The sequence below is a fragment of the Centroberyx affinis genome, unplaced genomic scaffold (genome assembly GCF_046629955.1).
Source record: "Centroberyx affinis isolate AG114_WGS23_722 - 3 ecotype Tasmania unplaced genomic scaffold, CSIRO-AGI_Caff_v1 ptg000336l_1, whole genome shotgun sequence".
Taxonomy (NCBI): domain Eukaryota; kingdom Metazoa; phylum Chordata; class Actinopteri; order Beryciformes; family Berycidae; genus Centroberyx; species Centroberyx affinis.
Window position 1 is genome coordinate 18,100 of NW_027279011.1, and position 27,437 is coordinate 45,536.

General features: G+C 39.6%; 2 protein-coding genes across 2 annotated transcripts; both read left to right on the top strand.

Moving 5' to 3' along the window:
* Nucleotides 1-7,545: 7,545 nt before the first annotated feature.
* serpinh1a (serpin peptidase inhibitor, clade H (heat shock protein 47), member 1a) lies at nucleotides 7,546-12,207 on the top strand. Its single transcript, XM_071515302.1, has 5 exons — nucleotides 7,546-7,682; nucleotides 9,375-9,996; nucleotides 10,081-10,179; nucleotides 10,781-11,013; nucleotides 11,109-12,207. Exons 2-5 carry the CDS (start codon nucleotides 9,399-9,401, stop codon nucleotides 11,409-11,411), a joined length of 1,233 nt encoding a protein of 410 aa, XP_071371403.1. The 5' UTR covers nucleotides 7,546-7,682; nucleotides 9,375-9,398; the 3' UTR covers nucleotides 11,412-12,207.
* A 2,114-nt stretch (nucleotides 12,208-14,321) lies between these two features.
* acer3 (alkaline ceramidase 3) lies at nucleotides 14,322-23,509 on the top strand. Its single transcript, XM_071515305.1, has 11 exons — nucleotides 14,322-14,424; nucleotides 17,191-17,301; nucleotides 17,505-17,557; nucleotides 17,821-17,873; nucleotides 18,188-18,269; nucleotides 18,414-18,449; nucleotides 19,331-19,389; nucleotides 19,481-19,582; nucleotides 20,037-20,141; nucleotides 20,255-20,300; nucleotides 20,427-23,509. The coding sequence occupies exons 1-11, from the start codon at nucleotides 14,322-14,324 to the stop codon at nucleotides 20,478-20,480; spliced, it is 804 nt and encodes a 267-aa protein (XP_071371406.1). The 3' UTR covers nucleotides 20,481-23,509.
* Nucleotides 23,510-27,437: the final 3,928 nt, after the last annotated feature.

Consider the following 27,437-nt stretch of genomic DNA (forward strand, 5'->3'; position numbering starts at 1 on the left):
TGGGATAGTTGCTCCTAGAATAAAGACGCACCTAAGGTTCATAGAAGAGTTAAAAAGCTGTAAGCCGTCCGACACAGTGTGGGTGGAGCCGCTGAGCACACTGCAAAAAATATCCGCCTTAACAAGTCATTTAGTCTAGTGTTGGGGTCTTAGAATCTTACTTTCTTTAAAACTAGAGGAAATTAAAAGGATCTGTAAATGAGGAGGGGTAATTACGTTGGGTACCAATGCAGTTTCACCTGTTTCTACGATTTAATTGAAACAATAAATTGTAGTGAGGCAGATCTCTGTACTAGTGTGAAGAAAATGACACTTTATTCACGAAAAGTTGATTTGGAGAGCAGTTTGATTTACATTGGAAACAGATTAAATTATCTGAACCCAATGGCAGATTTTTCACTTGTAAGAAAAGTTGGATTTTTGAGACTGAATACTCTATTGACATGTTGAGATGGATATTTTTTGCAGTGTAGGTGATGTCTCTATCACAGGTAGATGTAGGGGGCGTCCTGAGACATACACAACAGTTTTAAAGCAAAGTGCATGGCCACCAAGGCAGGTATGTAGGCCCTTATGTAGGATTTTTTTTAAATATTCTGTATTGATTCCAGCTTGTGCCATGAGGGATTATTGTAGTTATTCCCCACAAAGCATTTTCAATCAACAATTCATACCTGATGTTCTTTGGAAGACACTGAATTTAAGTTATGGTTTAAGAAATTTCAAACAATTTACAGAGTAAAACACCCAAATTATCCATCTCAGCAAGTCAGTTACACTCACATTCAGTCTTATAAGCTTTTTTTTTTTCAAAGAAGTGATAAATTCTGCCAATTGCGTTAAACACTCAATGCAGTTTCCCTTGTTGTAGGAATTTTCTAGAAACAAGAGTCAGATGTATCTTGAGACAAGGCAGAATAAAGCGGACCACTCCACTATCAACCACTGAAAAGTGAAATTATCTCACTCCATTGGCAGATTTTTTCAACCGTTTTCAGAAACATGAGATTTTAAAACTCAATAATAGATTCAATTGAATATTTTTGCAGTTTGAGGAACAATTTATGTACAAAGTAAAGGTTGTACAACTGATTATTCCCCACAAGGAATTTTTTTTTTTTTTTTTTTTAATTTGCATTTTCAAAATTTAAAAATCATAATGCCACACTGCAGGCTCCTAAATACCTGATTGGATTTAGAATGTACTGAATTTGAAGCCATATTTTAAGATTGGAAATATACAGATGAAGAGTGGAGAAAGTTAGCTAAATGCTGTGCAAAATTCTTTGGTGTCCACACATGATTTAATTTAGGAGCTCCTAAATTCATTCGAGACAGAAATGAGAACATTTTGGCAGAGAAAGTGAACTTTGTGCCATTACGATTGTGATTTCCCAGAGAGGCTTTTGAATGTTGAAAGTGTAATTGTAAGGCAGGAGTTGTTGGTGGTTGAGGGTCTCATTTTGGAGGAGAGGAGAGAGACGTTAAGCCGGAATGAGTGGGGCAAGAAGAGGAGGTATAGTGAAGGAGTTGGACGAGGGCTAGTGGGCAGCTGGCATGAAGAGCTTTCAATCTCACCTTCATCTCAAAGTAGGCAGAAAATCCTCAGTAAAGGGAAAAGACAGGAGGGAGGAATGGATGGGGGGGTTGAGTAGCAGGGATGTAGCAGAGGATAAACCCAACAAGACTCAGTTTACCCACTACTTTAGACTGACATAAATCTTTATGATGTATATTAATATTATAAATGTTAGTAAGGGATATCAAACTGGTTTAAATTCTATGAGGATTGGGTCTTTTTTCAGGGACAAAAGCATAAATTTATGCTTTTCTCAACATACAATTGATTTTTGTTTATATTGGTGGTTGTTGATGATCACCAATTGTTTACCTACAGTTTACCCACTTTTCTATTGACCACTACATCACTGAGGAGAGAGAAGGTGCAAAGGAGTAGATTCCTGGCATTATCAGCAGAGGACTGGACTTGAAAATGGTAGAAGGTTAAGACAGATGAAACATAAGAAGCAGATGCAGAGAAGGAGTAGAGACGAGAGTCATCAGAGAGAGGTCGCCGGAGATTTGTACCACTTCCTCTCAGCCGCCTGGAGCCTTGTTTGTTCTATTTTCAAGGCAGGTGGGCAGGTGGACACGGACGGGCAGGTTTCTAGGATCGGGGAACAGAGAAGGTTAGAGGAAGAGGAGAAGGTTGAGACAGTAGCGGTGCTGCAGCAGGTGGAGCGAGGGACAGGACTGGGGGGGGGGCTCAGAGAGAGATGACGACAGGTGATATGAGGAGAGATCAGTTTTGGGAAGGGTTTGTGGAAAGGTTGGATGGAGAGCGACGCAACATGGTGGTCCGAGACACGGAGAAGGGTAACGGCAGAGAGGTTAGAGAGGTAGCTTTTCTTGTGGGAGGGCGAAGTCAAGTCTATCGCCAGCTTTGAGCGTGGGTGGAGGTGCCAAGAAGGAGAGATCAAAGGAGGATAAGAAAGAAATAATAGAATTAAACTTCTACATGGGACACCTGAAGTCGCCAAGGAGGGCGAGCAATGGCCCAATCTCCTGGAAATGTTGATGGTGTTTCTAGGAATTCACCAAGTGGACCAAGAGGAGTTGATGAAGTACAACAGTGTGAAGAAAGGGGGAGAGGGGGGAAGTGACCTGTGTTTATGACAAAATTCAAATAAGAGAGTTAAGCGAGTCAGGGTGGAGGAACAAGGAGTTTCCACTGAGGAAAGATGAGCAGACCTGTGCCACCATCTTAACCCGAAGGTCTCAGAGAGCAGCTAAAGATATTAGTGTTTTTGTGTAAAGGAATATGTTTCATGGATCCCAGTGTTCCACTACCACTGTGGTTCTTCATCCGATGAGCTTCGAAAGGGTTTCATAAGCCCAAGATGTTGGAGAATTTTCTCAACCCATAGATGAGTGTAAATTATACTCATCTCTGGGTATCAAATATTTGGAGGATGACACGGTGTAATCCTCCAAATATTTGAATCTTAAAAAATCATGAAAATCACCAAAGAGTTTATGAGGAGTTTCAAGGAGTGAATGAAGCAAATTAAGCAACACTTCATTTAATTCCCTTCCCTTCGTTGTATTATCATCCACTGACTATTCAGGCTACAGAATTGATTGCTGTAATAATTATACCATTATGTAATTGGACGCTTGGGCCCAGGAAGCCCTGTATCCCCAACACATGTTACCTGGTAGAGAGGTAGAACAGATGAGTAACTTCTTGTGGGAGATCTATTCCAGGCCTAGCAGGCAGAGATTAACCCCTGGCTTGGGATCATTACGTCAGGTCCCTTTAATCTTGTGCAGCCTATCAAGCAGTAACCAACAGTGCCTTTCTGACCATCCCTCAACCAGAACTTCTGTTACAGATGAAGCAATTCTACTAGCATGTGGATGTCAGTGAAATGTGGAAGAGAGCCAGGAGAGGCAATGAGAAGATGAAGAAGTTAAATAAATGCTTTAAGTGTCTAGATTGGTTTTTCTATGTATACTTTTGGAATTTAGGTCATCAGCATGTGACTTTCTATAAAAATCAGGGGACCTTTGTTATTTTGAGAGTTTGAGTCTGTTCAGGTGATCCTGACAAATGTTTTACATTTGGGTGAAAAGTCAGTTGATTCTATTGGAGAGACTCTCAAAGATATACATATATATATATTTTTTTATGATGATACATTTTTATTATCGGTAGCAGAAGTAGTGGTAGCAATAATGGTATGGTGTTTCTTGACCTAGCTCTTGGTCAACCTCTAGTGGTCATGGAAATTACTTCTACTGCTCAGATGAGATTCACTTTTTCTCCCACCAGAGGGCTCCTTTCACTCTTGCTTGCTTTTGAGAGGAATACAGAACATATCCAGTATATCTGATACAGAATCACCGTGGGATAAGCAAAAACATGATTATGGACTCTGAAAAGATAATGTTTGGTGATATGAGCAGAACACGTTCAGGGGTACATGACAATATGGCTTCTGGAATAGAAAACTGGGTTTAAAGAGCAGCCTGTTGTAAGGAAACACACACTTGGCTATAAACAGAGGGTGTGGCTGCTGGCTGTCTGACAGCCATGGCTGCTATTGGAATGCTGAGTCCCAGGGGAATCTGGCTGACCTCAGACTGGACAAGTTGTGCATCCTTTAGGTGTGATGGGTAATGTTTTGAGAAGGCTGGGCTCAGTCAGGGTTAATTTGTTTTACAATTTTACCAATAAAAGAAGTCATGCGTCAGAAGAACATCCAAATAGCAATGATTCACCAACTCCTCTGCCTCTGCATTTCAGCTGCTGTTTGACTTGGGGCCTTGGCTGCTGTCAGCTGGCTGGGTGTTATTGCTACACCTTTGTCACAGCTGAAGACAAGTAAAATATTTCTTGCACAGCTTCAACCCAACTGGATTCACTTCCAGTCCTTACTCATGAAGAAGCATTAGGTTTATAATTCAGGCTGTGTAAGCTGGGCAGCCTTAGGACCAGACAGTGCATTTTTTGGATATGATTTAGATAAAACTGATGTTAGCATAGCTGTTATATTCATAGCACAATAGCAATGTGTCATATTTACTGAGAACAGCATGCTTCTATCAAATTTCTATGTATTTCTAGGCTGCAAAAATACGATATTTTTGCAGGCAAATTCAAAGTAGATGAAATAGCTTGTCTGATTTGTGAGGAGACCCAAAGCTTTCTCCTCATCACTCTCTTCCTACTTCTGTTTTCAAGTTGTTCTGTCAGGTTTACAGATGTTTTGTTTAGATCTGTGTAAATTTCCTGTCTGCTTGTTTCATCCCTGGCCTGGAGAAGGCTACATTATCCTCTTCATCTCCTCCCAAACACATTCAAGAGCAAGTCAATAATAGATAGAAAGACAAAATAATCAAGTCATATGATTGATTAGGAGTGCCTTTTTCAAGCGAAATAAGGGAATCGCTCAAATGAAAAAAATAAATAAAATAAAAGTAAAACAATTTTTTCACTTTCAGTTGCATTTTCTCATCCACATCTGTAATGTATGGCCAAAAGATTAATCAAAATGCTAAATTATTGCTGTATGAAAAGTACATCGATAATTCTGTGTGTAAATAATTGAAACTGAACACTGAACACTGTCAGAATTTTCTTATATTTCCCTTTGGGTACATGTATGATCAAATCTTCTACGCATCTAATGGCTTTTACATGAGGCCCAATGAGTATTACAACAGCTGCATGGGAATAATAACAAGCTATAGAAACAGGGGCAGTGGAACAGGACATGCATCCGTTTCTACTGTAACTTCCTGCTGCCTGATCTCCCAGGCTGGGGGAGGACACACATATCAGGGAAAAGAGAACGACGCATTCATGGGAAAAAGCCTCCAAAGCATCTAGTTTCAATTCCCATGCTCCCCACGCACTTCAGACTCATACATGCTGGAGAAAATGTAAACCTCTCCTACTACTGCGATTATGTAAATAAAATATATGTTAACTTCAGTTCATAAGTACTCCAGTGGGTTACAGGAGCATTAAATTCAAACTTGTGCATGTTTCAACTGTGATAAAGATGATATTCAAACCTGTCATCATTTTCAATGTATTGAATGCATAAGATCTACATTTAAAAAGAATTCATAATGAAATGAAGAAGATATTGCATGAGACCTGACCTCAATATAAACATCAAGCAAGTTTGCCTTTGTTGCTCACACCATTGGGAGGAGCTTGAGTCCAACTCCCTTTACATTTAACACACAGCCATATACACATAACAATGAGGGCATTGAAATACAGATCGTGAAGAATGTGAGGGAAACAGGCAGAAACATTATCACATTCTCTCTACCTCTCAAGTCTCTATATGAGGTTCAAGATCATGTCTCCTTTGTAAGTTCAGTGAAAATGTTGCTCATTAATGTTAAAAGACCCATGTTTTCTATAGCTAACATACAGAGTTACAGAGTTAAAGCTGCTTGTTTGCATTCGTTCAGCAAATTTGTGTCAATAGAGTGGTAAATCTGGCCAAACCGCCTCACTGAGACAATACAGGCCATCTTGTTAAGTAACACCGAGGTATAAAACATGTCGCTTGAGGTTATGTCTCCTTCATGTTTGGGTTAGACAGACTGGCTGCTTTAAAGGAACATCCTGTTGACTCCTGCAGTTTACATTCCACTGGTGTCAGGGGCGTGCAGGCAGCATAATGTGACCTAATTTCTCAATTCAGGTCTCAAATGCCTTGACATTAAACACTGTGACCACTATTCCCTTTTAGAGTGTGTTATGGGTTAAGGGACACTTTCTATTGTATGTTGGGCCAGTGTCTGTGATACCGATTAAGATTTCAGAACGTCACTATGGACACTTTAAAGTAATAATCAGCAATCATTTTCAGATGAATAAATATCTGCTTTGTTATCACTGATTCATACATAGTGATTCAACCTATAGTCAGTTCATGAAAGCTTTTACTTTTGCTGTTCTAAACAGCCTGGTGTCTGGTCGCTCTTTCCTGGGGAAAGTCCCTGGTGCACGGGAAGTGATGTGTTTTATTTGATCTCTGGAAAGTGCAGTGCAGAGACACCACAGCAATGAGCGCTTAGCACCAAAGATGTCGCCAAAATAATAATGAAAAAAGGGGATTACCACTTTAAAGCTAATAACTTCACAGGCCGGTATACTATAGGCCTCTCATGAATAGGACCCCCATCAGGCTTCCCCCTACTATCTGTGTGTGTCTTAGATCAGGCTGGCAGAGCTGCAGACATGGCAATTACAGGGTGGGGGAGGGAAGGAGAGGAACAGTCAAAGCCTTAACACATCAACAAAGATCATTATTTAACACTATCTCATTGCTACCATGTACTGTATGCCTCAAAAGCAAAAAAAAAAAAAAGTCTAGCGTAAGGTAAGAACACTGAATTTCATTATTTTTTGTTGATCCCATGACTTTGGAAAGTTTGGTCTGTATAATATAATTAGAGAACGAATTTGAAATGATGAAGAAATCAACTACAACAACAGTTAGGATTCACTTTGAGCAGTCAGGGTGCACTTAATACAGCAGCAGCCACAGATGTCCCACTTTGCATATATTCATCATTAGCATTGCAAGATTTCCCTAACATTTCTTCTTTGCTGTAGAACAACAGTGCAGCAGTAGTGCAACCACCATGAAAAAGTGGGACTTCAATGATCAAGACATCTATACTGGTTTGTAAATTATGGCACCACAATTGTATAATCAAAATCATCATGTCCACAAAGATAACCATAATTTTAGTATCATTGTAACAGATCCAGGTTTTCCAATGGTATCACAATTGTGTCAATTCTTAAACTGAGTGGTGTTTGAGTTAAAGTTAGTACAACCAGTGCAAAACAAGTATATCAGTGAGGTGGTAGGTTTTTGAGTGATCTAAGTGGGACAAATCTCAGGCTTTAGGACCTGGAGGGGGAGGATTCTTCTCCCACAGCCCTGGTAACTGGATACCATGGGTGGGCCCAGCCAGTTTACTGTGACTGAAAATCTCTGCACATCTCTTGTACACTCCTTTTTCCTGTCCTCCAGAAAAATCCAACTTTATCTAGTGCAGACTGCTGCTGAAGGATCTATCCATTTGTAAGCAAAGGGGTCAGACAACCAACCTGTGCTGAATTACTGAAAAAGCCTAATAAGGTAAGAGAAAAGGGCTGGGAGTAAGAGGGGGGAAGGGGAATTACCCTGGTCAGTGTTCAACTAGTGGGAAATCTCTGCCCAGGCATGCAAAAAGAGTCTTCAAATTCAATGTATCTGTCTATGGCATATGGTAAAGTAGTATTGCTTCACATTCCAGTGTGGATTTAGCAGTGTGGTTCAGTCAAGTTGTTGGTAAAGTCTGAAAAGCATGAAAAAAGTAGGAAAAGTTTGTTGCACAAAATAGAAAATGCATGGGTGTTGACACATTTCGAGACTTCAAGTGTGATTATTCAATGATGGGCTATGCAAGTATGTGAAACATTTGATTAGACTGCACTATTTGCATCTTTGACAAGAAATGAACCCAACTTTTGACCTTGTTGTGTCTGTGACGTTTCTCTTTCCACATTTCTCTTTCCTTTGTCTCTTTATTACATTGCCAATACACAATCTCTTTAATAATGCGTAGAAAGGAATACAAGATGCATTCACAATAAACTACAAAAGATTTAGACATGCATGCCAACTCATTATATATTAAAACTGCACAAGAGCAATAACACCCATTCATACTGTGGCAATGCTGACTGGTACTGTAAGTGTCATGTCCGATGAGATGAACCATCTTATGTTCGTACGTGACAGCAGACTTAAAAGCAATGGCTTACAAGGGCTCTTAACTACAGTGGTTAGAAATGGTGAAATTAGCCAGCGTAGAATATTCAGATGAATATGATCTTATTCTAAATGCTTTTGGTATGCTGAAATGAGATGTTGAATGAGGATGAATGAAATGAAATGATCTTTTACAGAAAGTGCACCCAAACTAAATTTAACAATATTGGCCAATGGGTCATTTGACATCTAAGGAAATAATAGCAAATGTCTAACACTGTGTTGCTGTCCTAATAATATAAAATAATAATATAATAATAATATCCATGGTGTTCTAAAGATGCTATCAAAAGGGAAAACACACAAAGTATATTCCTTCAGCAGTAAGTTGAAGATACTGTTGCAAAGCTGAGAATAGTGTAGCCTTGTGTTGACTGTAAAAAAATACAAGGTTCTGCTTTAAAAGTAATTTCTTTCAGGCTCATTGAGGTCAGACCACTCTATCTTTCTGTAAAGATCTTGCGGCTAAGCGGGCCTGTTGCTACTTGTCTGTGAAGCTCCTGAGTAGGGCAGAGTGTCTTAACATAGAGTCCTTCACTCACAAGTAGACTGTGGTTCATTCCTTGCATTTTACTAATGGGAACCAACCAGCACCAACCAGTCTACGGTGTAATTCTGCTTTAAGAGAGTGTTTGAATTCTTTATTCAGTTATAACTCTTGTGTGTTGCCAAGAAATGAACCACTCAGACCTAGCTGGCCAATGTTCTGGCTTAGCTACTTCCTGCAGCTGCCTACGTGGCTGTTATATAAGAGTGCCTTGAGGTCAAATTGAGAAGTCTACTTTGATTGGTATGACTAACCCAGCTCCCCCAGCTATCATCTATGAAAACTGCTGAGTAAAACCTAAGTATACCACAACATGGCCATCCTGATCTGGGATAAATCAAGGAGAACAAGCCATTTCAGTTCAGTCAGGAGCAGAAACACCCTCCCAGACAAGATGTTGTCTCTCTTCTTGGGTCAGGAACATTATTTTACTGCAAGCGAGTGATCTTTTTCTTTGTGTCTCCTCATAGGTCCTCACCCATTAGCATTATACCATGTGGGTGACAAACTTGGTAGGCCTGGCCCTACTGGCCACTGCAGCCTCAGCTGCCACCTCTGCCTCAGCAGACAAGGTCCTCAGTAACCACGCCACCATCCTGGCTGACAACAGTGCCAACCTGGCTTTCAGTCTCTATCAAAACATGGCCAAGGAGAAGGACATGGAGAACATCCTCATCTCCCCTGTGGTGGTGGCCTCCTCTCTGGGTCTGGTGGCTCTGGGGGGCAAGGCCTCCACTGCCTCCCAGGTGAAGACCATACTGAAGGCTGATAAAGTTAAAGACGAGCAGCTGCACGCTGGTTTGGCCGAGCTCCTGACTGAGGTGAGCGACCCCAAGACCCGCAACGTCACCTGGAAGATTAGCAACCGCCTGTACGGGCCCAGCTCGGTCAACTTTGTTGATGAATTTGTCAAGAGTAGCAAGAAGCACTATAACTGCGACCACTCCAAGATCAACTTTAGAGACAAGAAGAGCGCCGTGAACTCCATCAACGAGTGGGCGGCCAAGTCCACTGATGGCAAACTGCCTGAGGTCACCAAGGATGTAGAAAAGACTGATGGGGCCATGATCATCAATGCTATGTTTTTCAAACGTGAGTCCATATGAAAACATATTTTACCATATGTATGTTAATCCCTTCATTATTTCTAAAAATTAATTGGATTTTTTTGAACAGCTCACTGGGATGAGCAGTTCCATCATAAGATGGTGGACAACCGTGGTTTCTTGGTGTCCCGTGGCTACACTGTGTCAGTACAGATGATGCACCGCACAGGTAGGAAGAGACAGCCCATGTAATATCTTCAGAAATAAATCTGGAACACTTTACATTGCTTATTACATATTCATAGCACCTGAACAAAAGCTGCCTCATAACAGCTACATGGCACATTCATGGATGCTGATTCATTCCTTGTGTCGCCTTTCGTAAAGTGTCTCTGTAATACTGTATGCCATTTGTAAGAGGACATAGAAGAAACCTAGAACAGTTTACCTAGAACGTAGTCAAAATCACAAGTAATGGTGGATAATACAAAGGGGTGGCTAACAAAAGTGACGGTTGCCAGGTTGGACTTTCATTTTGAAATACTTGCTCAATAAGTTTACACACTGCTTCACTGCTAAGCCACATATGGCAACATTACACCAACATGTAAAGAAAGCTGACCTAAGAATTGACCCAGTATGAATCATGAATGTGTACATAGCTGATATACAAAGCACTGGTCCAGGTGTTTTTGATGTTATGTTTGTTCGGGTGTAAAGTGTTCCCACTAAATCATGGTATAGGATTTATGAGATTCCCAAAAAAGGGGTTATGAACAGAGATGTCTCATACAACAAGCATTGCAGAAATATTCCTAATTCATTCACAGGTCTCTATGGCTTCTATGAGGATACGACCAATAAGCTGACGATCCTGAGTATGCCTCTGGCCCATAAGAAGTCCAGCGTGGTGTTCTTCATGCCCTTCCATGTGGAGCCTCTGGAGAGACTGGAGAAGATGCTGACCAAGAAGCAGCTGGATACCTGGATGGGCAAGCTGCAGGAGAAAGCTGTAGCCGTGTCTCTGCCCAAAGTCAGCATGGAAGTCAGCCACAACCTGCAGGTAAAAGATGCAAGAGACCAACAGCATCAGTTAGCGGACCAGTAATGGCTTCTGTTGTGTTTTTTTTTAACAAAATCTCTCTCTCTCTCGTTTAGAAATACCTTGGGGAGTTGGGCCTGACGGCGGCTGTGGACAAAACCAAGGCTGACCTGTCCAAAATCTCTGGGAAGAAGGACCTCTACCTGGCCAATGTGTTCCACGCTTCTGCCATGGAGTGGGACACCGATGGAAACCCCATTGACACCAGCGTCTTTGGCACAGACAAGCTGAAAAGCCCCAAGCTCTTCTACGCTGACCACCCTTTCATCTTCTTAGTGAAGGACCAGAAGACAAACTCCATCCTCTTTATCGGCCGGATGGTCAGGCCTAAGGGCGATAAGATGAGAGATGAATTGTAACCTCACCTTGACATGAATTTCTAAGTTAAATGTTTGACTGTGTGTGTATATTTTCTACTGCAATATGATGAGAGAAGTGGGAAATGAAATGTACATTTGATACCCCACAAGTACATTCCTTTACATCATCACTATGCCAGCGTATTTCCCAATACATGACTGAAGAGATCTTTTTGTGTATTTCGTCCTGTGTATTAGTGAGCAAAGCATTGTCCAAAAGCCTCAACTTTATCTTGGAGAATTTTTGGCATCACTATGTGGCGTTTTTGTTATGTAATAGCAGATCACATTACGGGTAGAATACTTACATTAAGTATGATTTCCCTGATTACTGCCTTAAAAAAACAACACTTCTCTTCTTTCCTGTATCTGTGTGGGTCACAGTTTACTTGAATTGTATGTAACTGAGAGGAGAATCCGTGTGATACATTATCATCAAGATGTGCCAAAGCAAAAATTGTTTCTGTGGTGACCACTTCTTAACAATCAATGCAAAAAGTGTACTACAATGTTACTTTTGGAGAGGTTTTGCTTTCTGTTTAACCTACACCAAATATCTTTTTGCACATTATTTTGTGACCAAGGGGCTGCATTGCTGTTTGAGTTGGTAGTGATCTACCCTGAAAGCACTAGTTTACACTGGCAAACTAACCAACGATCAATAACTGATTTGATATGAACTACAGGATCTCTACAACAATATGTCTGCTCATGGTTTGCCACAAACAGATATTTTGAAACAATCGAATGGTATGAGACTGTTACAAGCTTCATCTTTTTTTTACAATAAAAGTAACAAAACAAACCAAGTGTCATCATTATTTTAGATGTTTGGAGTTGGTATTTCCATTTTGTGTTATCAGAAGACACATTTTGACTCAGATTTTTTCCTGCTTTTTCTGTTCAGTTCTGTTTGAAAATCAGCTTGCCACAGCAGTTTGGCCTTGGGCAGTTTTGGTGAAGTCAAGCCTTTATCCACTGGGATTTCACGGCTGAATAGCACGAGAAAATTCCAGCTATGGGAATTTTGTGACCTCCCAGACAGCTGTACCTTTTATCAGCAAGGAATGTCATAGATTTTCATTAATGGTATATGTGGTATGCCTGCCTCAAGGTCAGTAAGGTCCTAATCTCCAAATATTTAGACCTCTGTAAATGCCTGGGTCATCCATAACAGATTAGTGCTGCAGCTGCTTTACTTGGATGAGAAAAACTCTTGCTGAAACCCACAACATTTCCAACATACCACCTGTGTTTGCATTAGGATTGCAATGTAAACTAGAACTGACTTGGCGAAAGACAAGACTAGAAGTAACATTAGTAATACTGATATATCTTTTATGTATTGAAAAAGAGACCAGTGGCTTAGGGAGAGTTTTGTATTGTTATGCTATGTTTTGGGACTTTTTATAAGTATCTCACGCCACCTAGAGGAAATCTGACAAATGTAACTTTGATGTGTTCAGCAGATTCATAGCTACAAAAAACACGTTGTTTACATGCTTGATAAAGTACGACTAAAGGCCTACATCTATATGGGAAACTTTAATGTAATCTATGGCTATACAATAAACACAGTAAACTGAAAACAATAAAATACAAGTGTGTGTAACTTAGTCCTGTACTGTTTACACCAGCAAATGATGTTGACTACCGGTATTGAAAGTGGCTTAATGTTCTTCTAATGATTGAATCATGTTGTTTTGCACAAGCCAGTGAGACAAATCATTGTTCCTGATTCACTAAAAAACATTAATTTGAAAATAAATTTCAATTTCATGAATGGAAATGAATGATCCATTAGAAAACTACAGCAGATGGTTGTAGTCTTCTAAGTAAGTACACAGTATGAATCAGTACAGAGCTATGTAGATCAGGAGCGTAGGTCTCACCCACAGGCAACAGGATACCAGCTCAACAGCCATTCCAGAAATGTTAAAAGCTGAAGCCTAAAGGTATAATTTCTTCGAATTTTGCAAAATTGCAAACAGTGTATCCATAATCATCACCACTAAGCACATTGACATGACTGACTATTCACATCCATGCTAAAAGAAACAATAAACTGTATAGGCTACTAACATGTTTCCAAAAAGGAAGGCCAATTTATGGTGAAGAGTTTAAGCTTTGTTGGAGGAATTAATCAGATGTTGAAGCTGCATTACTAGGTTTACCTGCATGCCTAATGAATAGCTTAAATTTTAATAGCATTAAAATGACTGTTGTCATAGCCAAGATTGAGAGGGTACTTTTAAAATGTAATTCTGCAATTTAAATTGTAATTTTTCATAAAATCAGCACAGTAATATATAATGAATGACAATTTCATTTAAAAAATGCAAATAATAAAGCAAAATATGTAAAATTAAATTGGTGTCTATCTTGCCTCTAAATACTAATTTCCCTCTAGTTTGTGTCCAGGTAATGCGTAACCTTGACCCTTGACCCTTGACACTTAACCAATGATAGTAACAGTAATAGTAATAGTCGTGGTGCTAGTAGTAGTGATAGTAGCCTATAGGCTAATAGTATTAATCGTGGTGGTAGTAGTAATTGTAATGGTGGTAACCATAATAGTAGTAGCCTAGTAGCAGCTTATAGTAGTAATAGTAGCAGCAGCAGCAGCTGTTGTTGTTGTTGTTGTTGTTGTTGTTGCTGCTGCTGCTGCGGCTGCTGCTGTTTTTTCTGCTGTTGTCATGTTGGTAGTATCACTATCAATGATATTAATGTTAACATTTTACAGTATATGTAATGCAATTGCTGCATTTCTACAGGAACTAAAGGAGGTTATCAGGTTACCGATTCGTCACGTTACCCCTCGTTGTTGATGTGTGCAGTGAGGGAGGAGTGCTCCTGTTGATGGGACTATAAATCCGTTACTACCCAGACTCAGCCTCCTCCTCTTCCATCATGGCTCCCTCGATAGACAGGCAAGGATACTGGGGGCGGCCGACTTCAACGCTGGACTGGTGTGAAGAAAATTATGTCGTCTCTTTCTACATCGCGGAATTTTGTGAGTAACAGACAAATACTGCAGTTGAAGTGAAAATTGTGAATTGTTGTCGCTTTTATCGAGGGAGGGAGAGGCACGGAGCCGGTGTAAGGTCGTCTCTGAATAACGTAAACAGGAGCAGCGGCTGTAATTGTGGATTATGTTATCGTGTTTGCTCGGTTGATATGAATTTTTCAGTGAGTTAGCATAACCAGTAATTTACATTACGCCTACTGGACATACGGCTGTAAACCGACTGTAATGAAGAAAAAAATGACGAGCTGTTTTTTTTTTGTTGCCCTGGACGCCTAACGTAACGTTAGTCTGCCTTTTTCAGTTCGGCTGCTTTGCATGTTTCGTTTTACTGTAGGCTAAGTTATATCTGCACAGTGTTTTATCTATCATTGACACAACTCACACAAATTTTGCTAATCTCCATTAATTTGTATAACAGGTCAACACTGAACCCCCTAAAGGCGTTGCTCTGGCTCTGCACGATGCACTAGTCATTCACAGGCACCACGTTGAAACTTCATGATATTATCAAGGCAGCTCATTCCTTTGTCCAACGATAAAAAACTGGTTTATCGGGAACTACTGTCTTAGATTTAGACTTTGTCAATGGCAAATTGTTCAAAAATGTTTTATAGTTGTATAGCTATAACGGGACTTTCTGCAGAGATGGCACAAGCTTCAGCTTCAATACCAAACTTACCACGTAGCATTCCGTCCCTTCAATAGCACCTTTGCTCTGCTACAGTATGGGGCAACATTTGTGACAGATTGAACTTGAAGTCATTGGGTATGCAGCCCATTTACAGTAAGCAATTGGAATTGAAGTAGGATATATATTTTGGAACTGAACATAGTTATTTGTAGACAAGTTGTAGTCTAGTCTTTTTTGTTACAGTCCATGTGGTAATTCAAAATACAAAAATCTGAATTTCAAGTAAGTTAACTTCACATTCAGCTACAGTTCCTGTATTTCAAAAATTATGTACAAAATGAATATACAGATTAATTGAAGTTGAATTCCTGGCAGTACACATTTCACCATAAGATAGAGGAACCAGATCCATTGTCAGTCCCTTGTTGCCATGTTGTCCATAACACTCAGACTAAGTGATGCAACAGTTAGTCCAAGGTGGACTCAAGCCAAGTGGGTCAGAGTTCAATTACTACTGCTACTGCTCTTTCACCCCAGATGCATTGTGCCTGCTCTACAATAGGCCTATATGGCAATGTTCTCCACTAAAAGCATTTCGTATAAACACATTTACATGCAACATTAGTAAGCTTTGGCATTGACCTGAGTGCAGAATATCTAGGATTTTAAAAATTGAACACAGGTTTTTTTCCACAAGTGACACACGCTGGCCTAGCTGGATAGTAATTTTCACCCACAGACTAATGGCAAAGATTTATTTGGCATTGAAACGGTGATTCAGGTTACAAAGGCTGGAATGTGCCATTGTTCACGTGGAAGACACAAAGAGAGAGCCCAACACAATTTTAATCCTCATTTGGTGTGTGCTTTTGTGTATGTTATCTCAGTTTTTAAAACATCAGCAGATGAGAACAATAGAAGGCTGACATAGAGGGAGGTCAGAAAGACCGTCGAACAGCAGACAGGAGTGTCTAAACAATATTTACAGTTTAACGTCGTTGAGACGTGGCATAGAAAACCTAACTCTGACATGCCACAGTATCCTTGACGTGTGCATTTCTATCAGAGTCCAAAGTCCACACAAAAATGTCAATCCAAGGACTCTTGTGGATAGTGGAGACGCCTTGACTTTTATCAGGCACCTGCAGATAAGGGAAGTTATCATGTCAATTATGAAAATAGTTAGCAGTATTTATCAGTTTTTACACTACTTTTTAACCAGGCAAGTGGCTATGCTAAGTACACATTTTGTATTTACAGCAACGGCCTCGGGGAGGGAGGTTTACATATACACACACAGTCACACCTGGGAGCTACCCAGTTCAACCCCAGGTCACTGAGCAACTGCACTGGTGCAGATGAGGGTGCTTTGCTCAAGGATACCTAGACGGTAGTCGTTGAAGCCTTGTTCACTTCCCCTCCCCAGATTTTCCTAGCTGGTTTTGTGTTTCAAACCAGCGACCTTGACATCATACATTAAACTTCTCTAGCCATTAAGCTACTGTAGCCCCACTTCAGTTCAATTGAATTCAGTTTAACTTCCTTACACAAGTGCACAGTGAAATTAAAAGCCTTTTGTTGGGGTCATGGTACATTCCAAATGAGCAAAAATTAGAACACTATGAACAAGGCAAAACAAAATAGTGCAACAACACAACGTAGAACAATAGCAAAGTGGTAAATGGCAGTCAAATATCTATTGAGGTAGTCAGAACTGAAAATGTATCTATTGCAGTGTTAACAGTATTAGAATGGTGTAACACTTAAAGGGACTCATGCGCTGTAATTCAAGAATTTCAAAAATTACTTCTATTGAAGGAATCAGAATAGGGAATTCAGGCATAGCAATGTTAACCGTAGCAGTATAAGTATCTGATGCAAAGCAACTTGAAATGTCATTGTTAATGAAGTCTTCGTGCAGAGATCATATTTCTGCAATAGGATACCTCCCAGGCTGCTGATCACACAATGTAACCCAGACTGTCTCTGAAATCTCACTGCCGTCATGTCACCCAATCACAGATGCAGGCAGGGCTGATCTACTCAATGACTGAGGGTTCAACCATGATGCAGGTCATATTGTCTTCCTCTAAGTGTCTCTCCGTTGTCTTGTTGAACAGGGAACACCGTCAGCAACCTGATTATGATCCTTCCTCCCATTTATGGTGCCATCCAGACGTTTCGAGATGGCCTTGAGTTTCGCTACATCTGCTCTTTCCTCGGACTTGCAGGTTAGTCTATAGGAACCACAAAATGAAGTAAACTGCCTCTTGTTAATTTATTAATGTATTAGCTATAAACAACAGCCTTTTTAGTCATACAGTATTTGCTGCCTGATGCCATCATAACATAATCATACCCTCTATGTGTGAGAAAGGAGTGTGTCTTTACTTCCAGTTTTAATGTTATGTTGGGTTGTTTGTATGTCACCCAGCTGTTGGAGTTGGTTCCTGGTGCTTTCACATGACGCTGCTCTATGAGATGCAGGTGGGTTGACTTATACTGACTAAAAATAAATCCTGATTTGTCAGCAAAAAAGTGTGTACACAATCACGAATGTGGGTGACTGTTGAAACAGTTCAACAGTTTTTTTTATCTTCTCATTATATTTGTAATGCAAAGGACACAGATTTGTTGCCTATTGCAATGCAAAGTTATACTGAAACACTGTGGCCTTATTGTGCTGCGTTGACTCACATAGCGCATTGATAAATGTGTGTTATGTGTTATGTGTCTTTTGTCTTTTGCAGTTACTGGACGAGTTGCCAATGATTTACAGCACATGTGTCTTTGTCTACTGTCTGTAAGTGGCCCAGCCTTTTGGATTTATTGCTATTGAACACCTCTCAAAACAACTGGTCAAGCCTGATGCCCACTGAGAGCAAATTTAGTGTGATTAGGGCAGTGAAATGAACCAGTGAATCCCTTAATTGATCCATTCCAAGGAAGTACAGCATGTCTTGTTCTTGTGGCTTTAGAGTGTGTGTAATGGAGCTATTGATTCTTCGGCTGAGCTGGACTGGAGCATATTTCTCCATTCTAGTTCATCCTGTTATTTGCTCTCTGTCCTTTTGTATTTCATGCTGCAACATGTTTTTCATCAAATTTCTGTTTCAGATATGAATGCTTCAAACAAGAGAACACCATCAGTTTATTTCCTATTACGTTATTATTAATCTTCAGTGTCTCAGTCAGTGTGGTGAGTGTCTGCATTTGCTGAATTAGTTCTGTCCCTATGTAATAAGGATGATCAAATGCCTCTAATTTTACTTTGAATTATATGATAAATGACATGTAAAATCATTAACATGTCCTTGACTAGTTTCCTTATCGGTTTTCGTAGGTGTACTTACAGTGGAAGGAGCCAGTCTTTCACCAGGTAAGGGAGCGTACTGCATTCAGCTGAGTCAGTTTGCTCTTTGTTTGCTATTAGGGTTCAGCTTGTCGTAAGTCAATTTTGTCCTGTGTAAACACTGGGCAAGGCAACACAGCATATAACACTCTATTTGGTGCATGTTGGTTGTTGAACCTAATGTAGCATTTCATATTAAAGCAGATCCGCAGAATGCAACCTTTAGTGGCATTTTATAGTTTGTTCCAGTTTGCACTTCTTGCAAGAAGTGTTAAATCAAGATCTAGTATGTGAGAAACTCTATTCTAAACACAGTGCATAATCATTAACTATAAGATCAAAACACAGTAAACATTTGTTGGGATGCTAAGCCAAGAGGGGAAATTTCATAGCCATGACCATAAGACTGTAACCTTAAGCACTTACTTCTATTATACCAAGTGTTTATCTGTAAATGCTTACCGTCCCACATTGTGTCTGTCTTGCTTCGCAACAATAAGGGCAATGTGACAAAGCTGCCTTTGTTTACTCTTTGGAGCTGGCTTTGTTTACTGATCACACTGCTCTATGGTGGTTCATAACTAGACTGCGCTGTTAGTCCTGTTGTGGAGTACATGAAATGCAGAGGATAGACATTGGTTCAGAAGGCTTCTTGTCATCTGTAATGATTTTCTGTTCATTTTTAAGTAGTGATTGCACATAGCACTGGATTTGTGGATAACTCAAATGAGTCAAAGCAACAGATGTAAACTCATGTAAATGTGCCTTTACTGTAACTAGCGGACTGTATTTGTAGATTAAATTATTTTAGTCTAATTCATGTAAAGTTTTAAGAGGCTTTTTTTTTTCTTTCTTGCCCCACAAGTTCTTATGGTGTTTCAAAGCCATATGCTTTTTCATACTTCCAGGTCATGTACGGTGCTCTAGTAGCTTGCCTAGTGATGCGATCTGTCTTCATAGTTACATGGTAAGTTCGCCAAGTGGATACAGGAAATTTAAAATGTTCAGCGAAGTAAGTAGCGAAATACTAAAGGTGATGCTTTTTGTGTCATTTGCAGGGTGTACCCCTGGCTCAGACCTCTGTGCTACACCTCCTTAGGTGTCTTCATGTTAGGGTTCCTACTGTGGAACATTGACAATATCTTCTGTGACTCATTAAGGTAAGTGAGAGGCTGGACATTACACATTTACTTTAATGTGTCCCCGCAAATTTAATTTAGAATGCAAATTTCTCAGAACTAAGTTCATTTTACCTTTTAAACAGCAGTGGTGAAGACAAGCGAATGATTATTATTTATTTGATGGCACAGCTTTAGCTTAATGCTTTTTTGCCATCTCAAGAACAAGGCAGGCAAATTAAAAGTAATGTCTGTGCCTTGAAATTGATCAGCTCATTAACTGTAGAAAAGCTATTTTTCTTAATCGGCACTATCTCTCATTTCAAGTTGATGTATTTTTAGTTTTGATGTGAACACAACATTTATAAAAAATAGTGATTGATCGGGCAATTTGATAACATCACCTTGAGGCAGAGCAATCCAATACTGTAGGTATAACAGTCCTTGTGTTATTAATAGAAGCTGATGATAGGTAACACCCCCTTTTGTCCCTCAGAGCCAGTAGACAGACGCTGCCCCCTGGTGTTGGCACAGTAACACAGTTCCATGCCTGGTGGCACATCTTCACAGGCCTGGGGTCCTACCTGCACATACTTCTCAGGTAAGCCATATGGCTTGTATTTGAATAACAGGAGATGATAGCTGCAGTGGGTTTTGTTATGATGATCACTGCATTTTTATGCATGTAAAAATCAAATGTTCATCCTCTTTTAGCCTCCAGATCAGGTCAACCTACCTCAAGCACAGACCAAAAGTAAAGGTATGTCCAGTCCTTATCCTTTGCATACAGCTTTTTTTTTTATCCTATTATATTTTGAGTTCTGCATGTATGGCACCGAATGAAAATCAAAAACATGAGCTAATGCTACATCCAAAATGTGTTCAGTTTCTATGTGGAGTGTGGCCCACATTGCACATTGAGCCTCAGAAGACAAGCTGAAGTGAGGGATGGGGACCATTAAAGGATGGTGACTGCCATATCCAGACATCATCAGCACAGGGACCTACCAATGCCCCTCTCCCTATGCTGGGAAGTCAGCCCACAAACAGAGGGCAGGTGTACCCCAAGGCACCACCCCAGGGACCCTTCAGTTCTGCACTGCGGAGATTTGCTAAGTACAGTATAGCACTGAGAAGTGTCAAGAAATGGAAGATTTTTTTCATCAATCATAATTTATTAGATTAGTTTTTTCTGTAATGTTGTTGAAGTGTAATGTTTTTATTTGTTCATTCATTTTCAATGCAAATATGATGTGTAGTCCACTGCTGATACAGTGGTAGATGTTGAATGGGTGAAGGAAGGTTTCTTGATTACGATTTGGGAAAAGGGAAAACAAGTGTCAATAAGTCCTAATTCACATTAGCATATTTATCGTTGTATGTTAAAATCTGTGGATATTTAGATCCCCTAACTAAGGTGTAACTAAGACTGTATTGGTTATGTGTAGTTTTAAGTGTAGTTGAGGGAGCTCTACATACAACACAGTATTTTCATATCCCTTTCAAGGAGTTTCAGGTATTGTTTTGGATGTGCTCAATACATGTGGGATTTTAACTGCCCGCTAGAAAGTGATACTGTGTTATTGTAGCTCAGCTGTCTTGACTAGAAAGTCCCCATTCATTTGCTCGGCCGCAGGCTTCATTTTTGACTTGAATTTGTTCTATCAAAGCATGCCAAGACTGCAATTATATTATTCTTTCCAATGCTGAAGTAGCTCTTAGATTTAGAACATATTGAAGTAATGTTTGAGACATGTTAATGTTTTACTTGACTATTAATAAGGAGACAAGGAGATGCCATGCTTACATATAGTTTTGGTTCACAGCTCCACAACACTGACTTGCGATACAACAGGGTAATTCTTTTCATGCAATTCTTTTAATTACTTTTTTCCAAATACACATGGCAAGTTGAGTCACTTTTTTCCCCAAATGGTATGGTATTATCTTTTATTTTACATTTATTAAAGATTACTATTTGGTAAAGATGTTTTATGCTGAACTGCATGAGGTGTTTGGCCAAAATCTGGAGGGTAAATATCGGGCACATATAATACGACACACACAAACACTAACACACAGAAACTACAGTGAAAATTGGCTCAACTTGCCCAAAGCAAGACAGTAGACAATATTTTTTGACATATTTTTCTCTAAAATACCTTAAGGTTGGTATTCCCCAGGTATATTCTAAATAGACCCAGACTGAGCGGGCATAAGGCAAATTTTTATGAATTTGTAAACTCTTATAAACCTACCCATCCTTTCATTTGCCAATGATTGGTAACACATAACGTACATAGCACATAGCTTCATAACAGCTACATGGCACTGTCATGTATGCTCATGTTTTTCTTATGACAGCTGTCGTAAGCACTTCATGCAACAATTATTATTGTAGTATTCTTGCATAGCCAGACCTTTCTCCACACTTTGTTTTATTGCTGTTCTTATACTGGACAGAAAGTCTATCTCAAGCCATTGTCAGGGAGAAATGAATGGAAAAATGATGAGGCTGATATGTGTATGTTCTTCTCAATGATCCAGGGCAGCAGGCCTGAGGGGAAGAGAGTGTGCCCTTTCAAAATACTGATGGAAGAAATCATGTTTTAGCCAGTTGGCAGTTACACTAAATCCCCCTTATTATTCCTACTCTCGTGCTGTAGAAAAAATAGCATTGTGGAGTGCTCTACTTACAAAAAGATTACTTAAATCAAGAGTAGTTTGAAGGTTCTACTTCTGTACAGGTATTTAAAAATATTGATGTCTTAGAGCTAAGCATCACCCACAATACTCAGTCAACCACGTCATCACTGGTGTCCAAGTTGGAATGCTTTGGCAACGCCTTATTTGTTCCTGTTTTATTTATTTATCCCATTTTTTTCTGTCATTTATTTATACCATGGTATCAAAGTGAAGATTCAAATGACACATACATATGGTGGACAAGGCTCATGAAACATGGTACCACCACTAGATGGCATGCATTTCTAGGTCTTTTCAGACAACTGTGCCCAAGAATGCCATAGTAACTGCTTTGAGTAACTGCTACCTACGCAGCACCTTTGGAGTCTGTTCCTTAGTTCTCATATACTGGATTTGTGTTGTGACATGAAGGGGTTTACATTTTTACAATGTTTGCTTTGCTACTGTGAAATTGTGCGTATCTAATGAAAAATACATTTATTGGGCTTAACTACTGTAAATGGAAAGAGCTAATATGCATAACTTGGGTGCAGCTTGAGACTGTAAATGAAAATCTGTTGTTGTACGGAGATATTTGTATTTGTCAGGCCTCTGAAACTGCTGTGTGCTGGATTATCTCCTGAGATGACACATTAGACATCATTATATTATTCATTATGCTTCAACCATGCTGTCAAACCTCATATACTCAGTTATAGCCGTGTGGACCCAGTGTTGCAAACATTAAGCGCATAAGCACAATGTATGAAGGACAAGTATTGACATTGTTCAAATGTTCATGTGGAATCTCCAGTATATGTTATCTTAAAATCACTGCTTGTGAGAGGGGGTGAGCAGTTGTCAATGAGGGTGCCTTATTTTTATTCTTGCAGTGTAATCCAAGTTGCCTTGATGCTCATGATAAACAACCCGTTAAAATTTCCCTGTGTGTTTTACAATGCCCCCTTCCCCCATAATTGGCCCGATGTACAGAGAACACTTAAAGTAAACCGTCAAAGCATCAGGAGGAAAACCAATTACAGCTTCTAATGCAAAATGTGTGCCTGATTCCTTGGCCTTCCATTTGTTTCAAACGTGTCTAACTTTCTAACTTAGCTACAGGTTGTGCTAATGATGTTTATGACTATAGCTATAAGTGATAAGACTTCTGTGATGAGGCCAGAAGAGCGAACTCTGCCAACATTTTTGTAGAACTTTGGTCATGTAACAGTCTTTCATAAGATGTCCTGTATTGTCAAATTAAAGATGATGTATCAATGTTAACATGAACTTGGTTTTGCCTTATTTCCTCTCCCTTAAGCCATATGTAATTCCCAATATGTTTATATCATGCTCATTATTGTGAAAGACTGTTTGTTCAAAACTTGGATGGGCGATGGATACTATATTAGAGTAGACACACTGGCACAATCCACCTACATCTAGTGCATGTAGTTTGGATATGGCACTATAGTGATGGTTGATGCAGCGACAGTGACCATCAAAATACTCATGTATGACTCATATCTTTCATAGTAAGCCATATTTATCTGTAGTTTAGTGCGCCTTATCATAGCAGATAATGATTGTATGATGCTAGGGTTACAAGTTGAGTCATGTGTTTGAAGTCTGAGGTGTGGCAGTCATATACGGGCTGTAGGATGTGCAACTACAACTAAGGGCCCTACTGGCATATTTCCAATTCCCCACTGACGCTGATGGATAGGGAGCGGTTTGTTGATGTCCTGCATTTGATCTGGGGATGTCAGCAGTTGTAGAGTTAACTCAGAAAAAAAAAGATCCTAACTACTGTGCCTTAGAGAAAAGATGCAAGAGAAGAGATGGAGTATTTGAGAGCTTCCTCAAATTACAGGGTTAACACTTGACACTTGTCTCACTATGTCCCTCTTACACAAACAGGCAGCTGCCTCTGTCATACTCATATATTAGCTATGGCCCAACTAGACCCTTGCGACATACGACATGACTGTTTGGGTATGTAGGAGCAGTTTGAGGAAACTGGGCCTTGAGAAAATGCTGTCTTGATCATTCATCTCCTCAAACCATAAAACCACAGATTGTCTCAATTTCCTCCAGAGAAGACTGGTTCCCACAAGTGACTTGACTTGGTGACTCTACGTAAGAGCCACCTAGGATTTATCTTTCAAAATCAGTTACTTTGCTCCTTTAGTCAGTGAGGCCTTCGTCAATCCCTCAATTCCTTTAGATGCGGTTAGTTTGTACGGATGTGTTTATCGTATAGTAGCAAATCTGGACAAAGAAACACTTCCAGAGAATGACAGTTCACCTGAACATCTCACAACTACTGTACCCTTCACACTGTGCCCCTTTAGGTACCAAATTTCACAGTTGTTTAGTGAAGGCAATCGGTGCTCAGTGCTGACACTTTTTCTCCGATGCTTCTTAGAGTTAAGGCTTATATGTTACATTAGTTATCTGCACTCGTACCTCTGACTTCTTTTCCAGCTTCTAAATTTTTCCAAGTGGCATTTGAGGCGATCTTGAGAAGATCTGAGCAAAATGTATGCAGAGAACATTGAAGAGGTTGACTTGATCAGGTACAGTCAAATTCAGAAACCCTGCACGTTCTGAATGCTTGTGCAACATTTAATTAGGTTAGATTTAAGCCAATTGAAATGCACTTAGTTTGAAATGTCTGATCTGCTAACCTAAAACAGCTTAAAAATTCCTTTCCTTGGTTGCATCTATTGTCAGGTCTATCTAGCTCTGACCCTAACACTCCTTAAGGTTAGTTGATTGTAATGTTGGTGATCTAGGAAATTAAGCTTATTCCACTGTTTCACTCAGTGTAAGATGGTCTGAATAAGGGCGTCAGCTATAAATGCCTAAAATGTAAATGTCAACGTTATTAGATCTTGGTAGACTTGTGATATCTCAGTGCTTAAAGGAAGACACAGCTTCAATTTCTTTTCCCGGTCCCCTGTGTGTCCACTGCCTTTACCTGAAAGAGTGTAAATGTACACATTGATGTGAGAGACAACATTTTCAGCTGTATTATCTCACAAGTTTCCAATTAAAAATCAGATCAAACTTCCAAGCCACCTTAAAATCTGACAATCAAATCAGCATTTTCCCCTCTGTTCTCCAATCTATGGGGGCCTAAGAAGTCTGAGATGTACGGAGCTAAACCTAAAAAGCAATCCGTACAATTTTTAAATTGAGAATAATGGAGTTCGCTGGGCCAAATTCAAAAGGCTGATTGCCATTGAGAGCATTAAGTGCAAGTGACTGCAAATTGAAAAGGTCTTGGGATTGTGAACATTACCTATGCCAAACGTATCACAGTACTGCGACTATTGTTCACATCTTGTATGCAAGCTTTACTAAGTTGCCTAATACATTGTTTAAATTGTGGTTTATAACATAATCACGACTTCTGAACAACAGATTCATGCTACATGTCATTATAATTAATATTCAGCATTCATGTCATAACGTTTCCGTTTTTTATGGCATAACCGTGGAACAGTGTGTCAATCTAACAAACATTCTCCTGGCAGTTACCTCATTGGATAGCATGTGTGTAGAGAGACAGAAAAGACAGGAGAATGATGACGAGGTGACATGCGCACAAACCATCATGATATGCAACTTAGCCCATGAATAACAGTCTAACTGGTGAGCTATATTGTTAGCTGGTGAAGCAACATTAGGGTCATGTGCTGACGGTTCAGTATTAACACTGGCAGTTTGTATCACTTCAGCCAACATTGTTAATGTGGTGACATTAAGATAGACTTCAATTTTAACATAGACTTCAATGGTTGTCAATTTTCTCTATTTTTCAACTTTTGTTCCAGTATGATATCTTATTTTGTTAGTTATGAGTACTTGTGATCATAATACCCAAAAGTAGGCAGCGAACATTTTTTTTACATTTTTACTGCTGAAACCATGTAAAAACGTCATTTTGAAAGGAGAACCTTTATTTTGAAATTTGATTAAACTGAATTTATCAGGCATTATGTATATATTATAAATTGGAGTTCATGTTGGGTGTTACGTTTTATTTGCTGCACTTGTTCTGACATTGAATATTGGGAATGAGGAAAAAAGCGAAATACTTGGAAAAGCTTGCACATGCTGAGTTAGGAGTTATACTACTATGGTGGTTCGTTTGCAAATTTCTTGGCTGATTTTGAAGTCATCAGTTGTCATATCATGAGCATATCATTTTATTTATTTTTTTCAGTTTTATAAATTACCTCTTTGAGCTTAAAAGCCACCAGAAGTCAATCAGTGTTATATGAATAAGCAAAATCATTTTTGTATAATTTGATGTGTGGTGTAGACATCTTTATGGTGCGGCTCCACAGTCTGAGTGTGTTGTGAGAACAAGTCTCGACAAAGACTAATCACAACATACTGTACATACATACACTACACCGCATTCCTCTTTGGATCTCTTACATCAGAGTTGTTTGGTGAAGTCAATCAGTGCTGAATGTTTGATACGTGCTGCTGAGAGCCTGTCAGAGTTATGGATTCACACAGGACCTTTCACTGTCAAGTCATTTTCAGCAGGACTTTGATGTACAGTATGCTATAGAAACATTTCACTACTATCTCCCTGATGAATAACGTCATTTTGCTGTAAACACATCAACCTCTGCATCACACACACACACACACACACACACACACACACACACACACACACACACAGCATGTGGGTCTAAAGGTATCTTGCACTTTAGACAGATGCATTGTAAAACGTTAATTACAACAATGGTACTACTGGGCTGCCCAGTTGAGGGCTGCAATGTTTTGGTTTTCTAAAGAGGTTGATCTGCCCTGGTTACAAATTTAATTGTTGTCCTCAAGGGGTTTGGCGCTGGACAGCTTTTTATACTCTGCTCCCTTTAAGAAATTAAGGAAAAACATGGTTAATCCTTTTGTGAAAAACACTATTGTTGTCTGGCATGAAGTACAGAAATATCTGGGCGACTCCCCGGTGTTGTCTTGTTTTTCACCGATTTGGGGTAATGAACACTTCAGCCCGGCTAAAAATGACATGGGATTTAAAACATGGTTAAGTAAGGGCATAGTTAAACTACTAGATCTTTATGAAGACAACAATCTAATGTCATTTGAGGAGCTGAAAGTGAAGTATGACTTGCCACAGAAACAGTTCTTCAAGTATTTGCAGAAGATTAGAAGTTTTATTTGG

What these genes read in the sequence shown, in the direction of transcription:
- acer3 (XM_071515305.1), top strand. Translation starts at nt 14,322, where the DNA reads ATGGCTCCCTCGATAGACAGGCAAGGATACTGGGGGCGGCCGACTTCA. An exon ending in CGCTGCTCTATGAGATGCAG is followed by an intron (nt 17,558 to 17,820) that starts GTGGGTTGACTT and finishes TGTCTTTTGCAG; the next exon opens with TTACTGGACGAGTTGCCAAT. An exon ending in TCAGTGTCTCAGTCAGTGTG is followed by an intron (nt 18,270 to 18,413) that starts GTGAGTGTCTGC and finishes CGGTTTTCGTAG; the next exon opens with GTGTACTTACAGTGGAAGGA.
- serpinh1a (XM_071515302.1), top strand. Translation starts at nt 9,399, where the DNA reads ATGTGGGTGACAAACTTGGTAGGCCTGGCCCTACTGGCCACTGCAGCC. An exon ending in CAATGCTATGTTTTTCAAAC is followed by an intron (nt 9,997 to 10,080) that starts GTGAGTCCATAT and finishes TTTTTTGAACAG; the next exon opens with CTCACTGGGATGAGCAGTTC. An exon ending in AAGTCAGCCACAACCTGCAG is followed by an intron (nt 11,014 to 11,108) that starts GTAAAAGATGCA and finishes TCTCTCGTTTAG; the next exon opens with AAATACCTTGGGGAGTTGGG.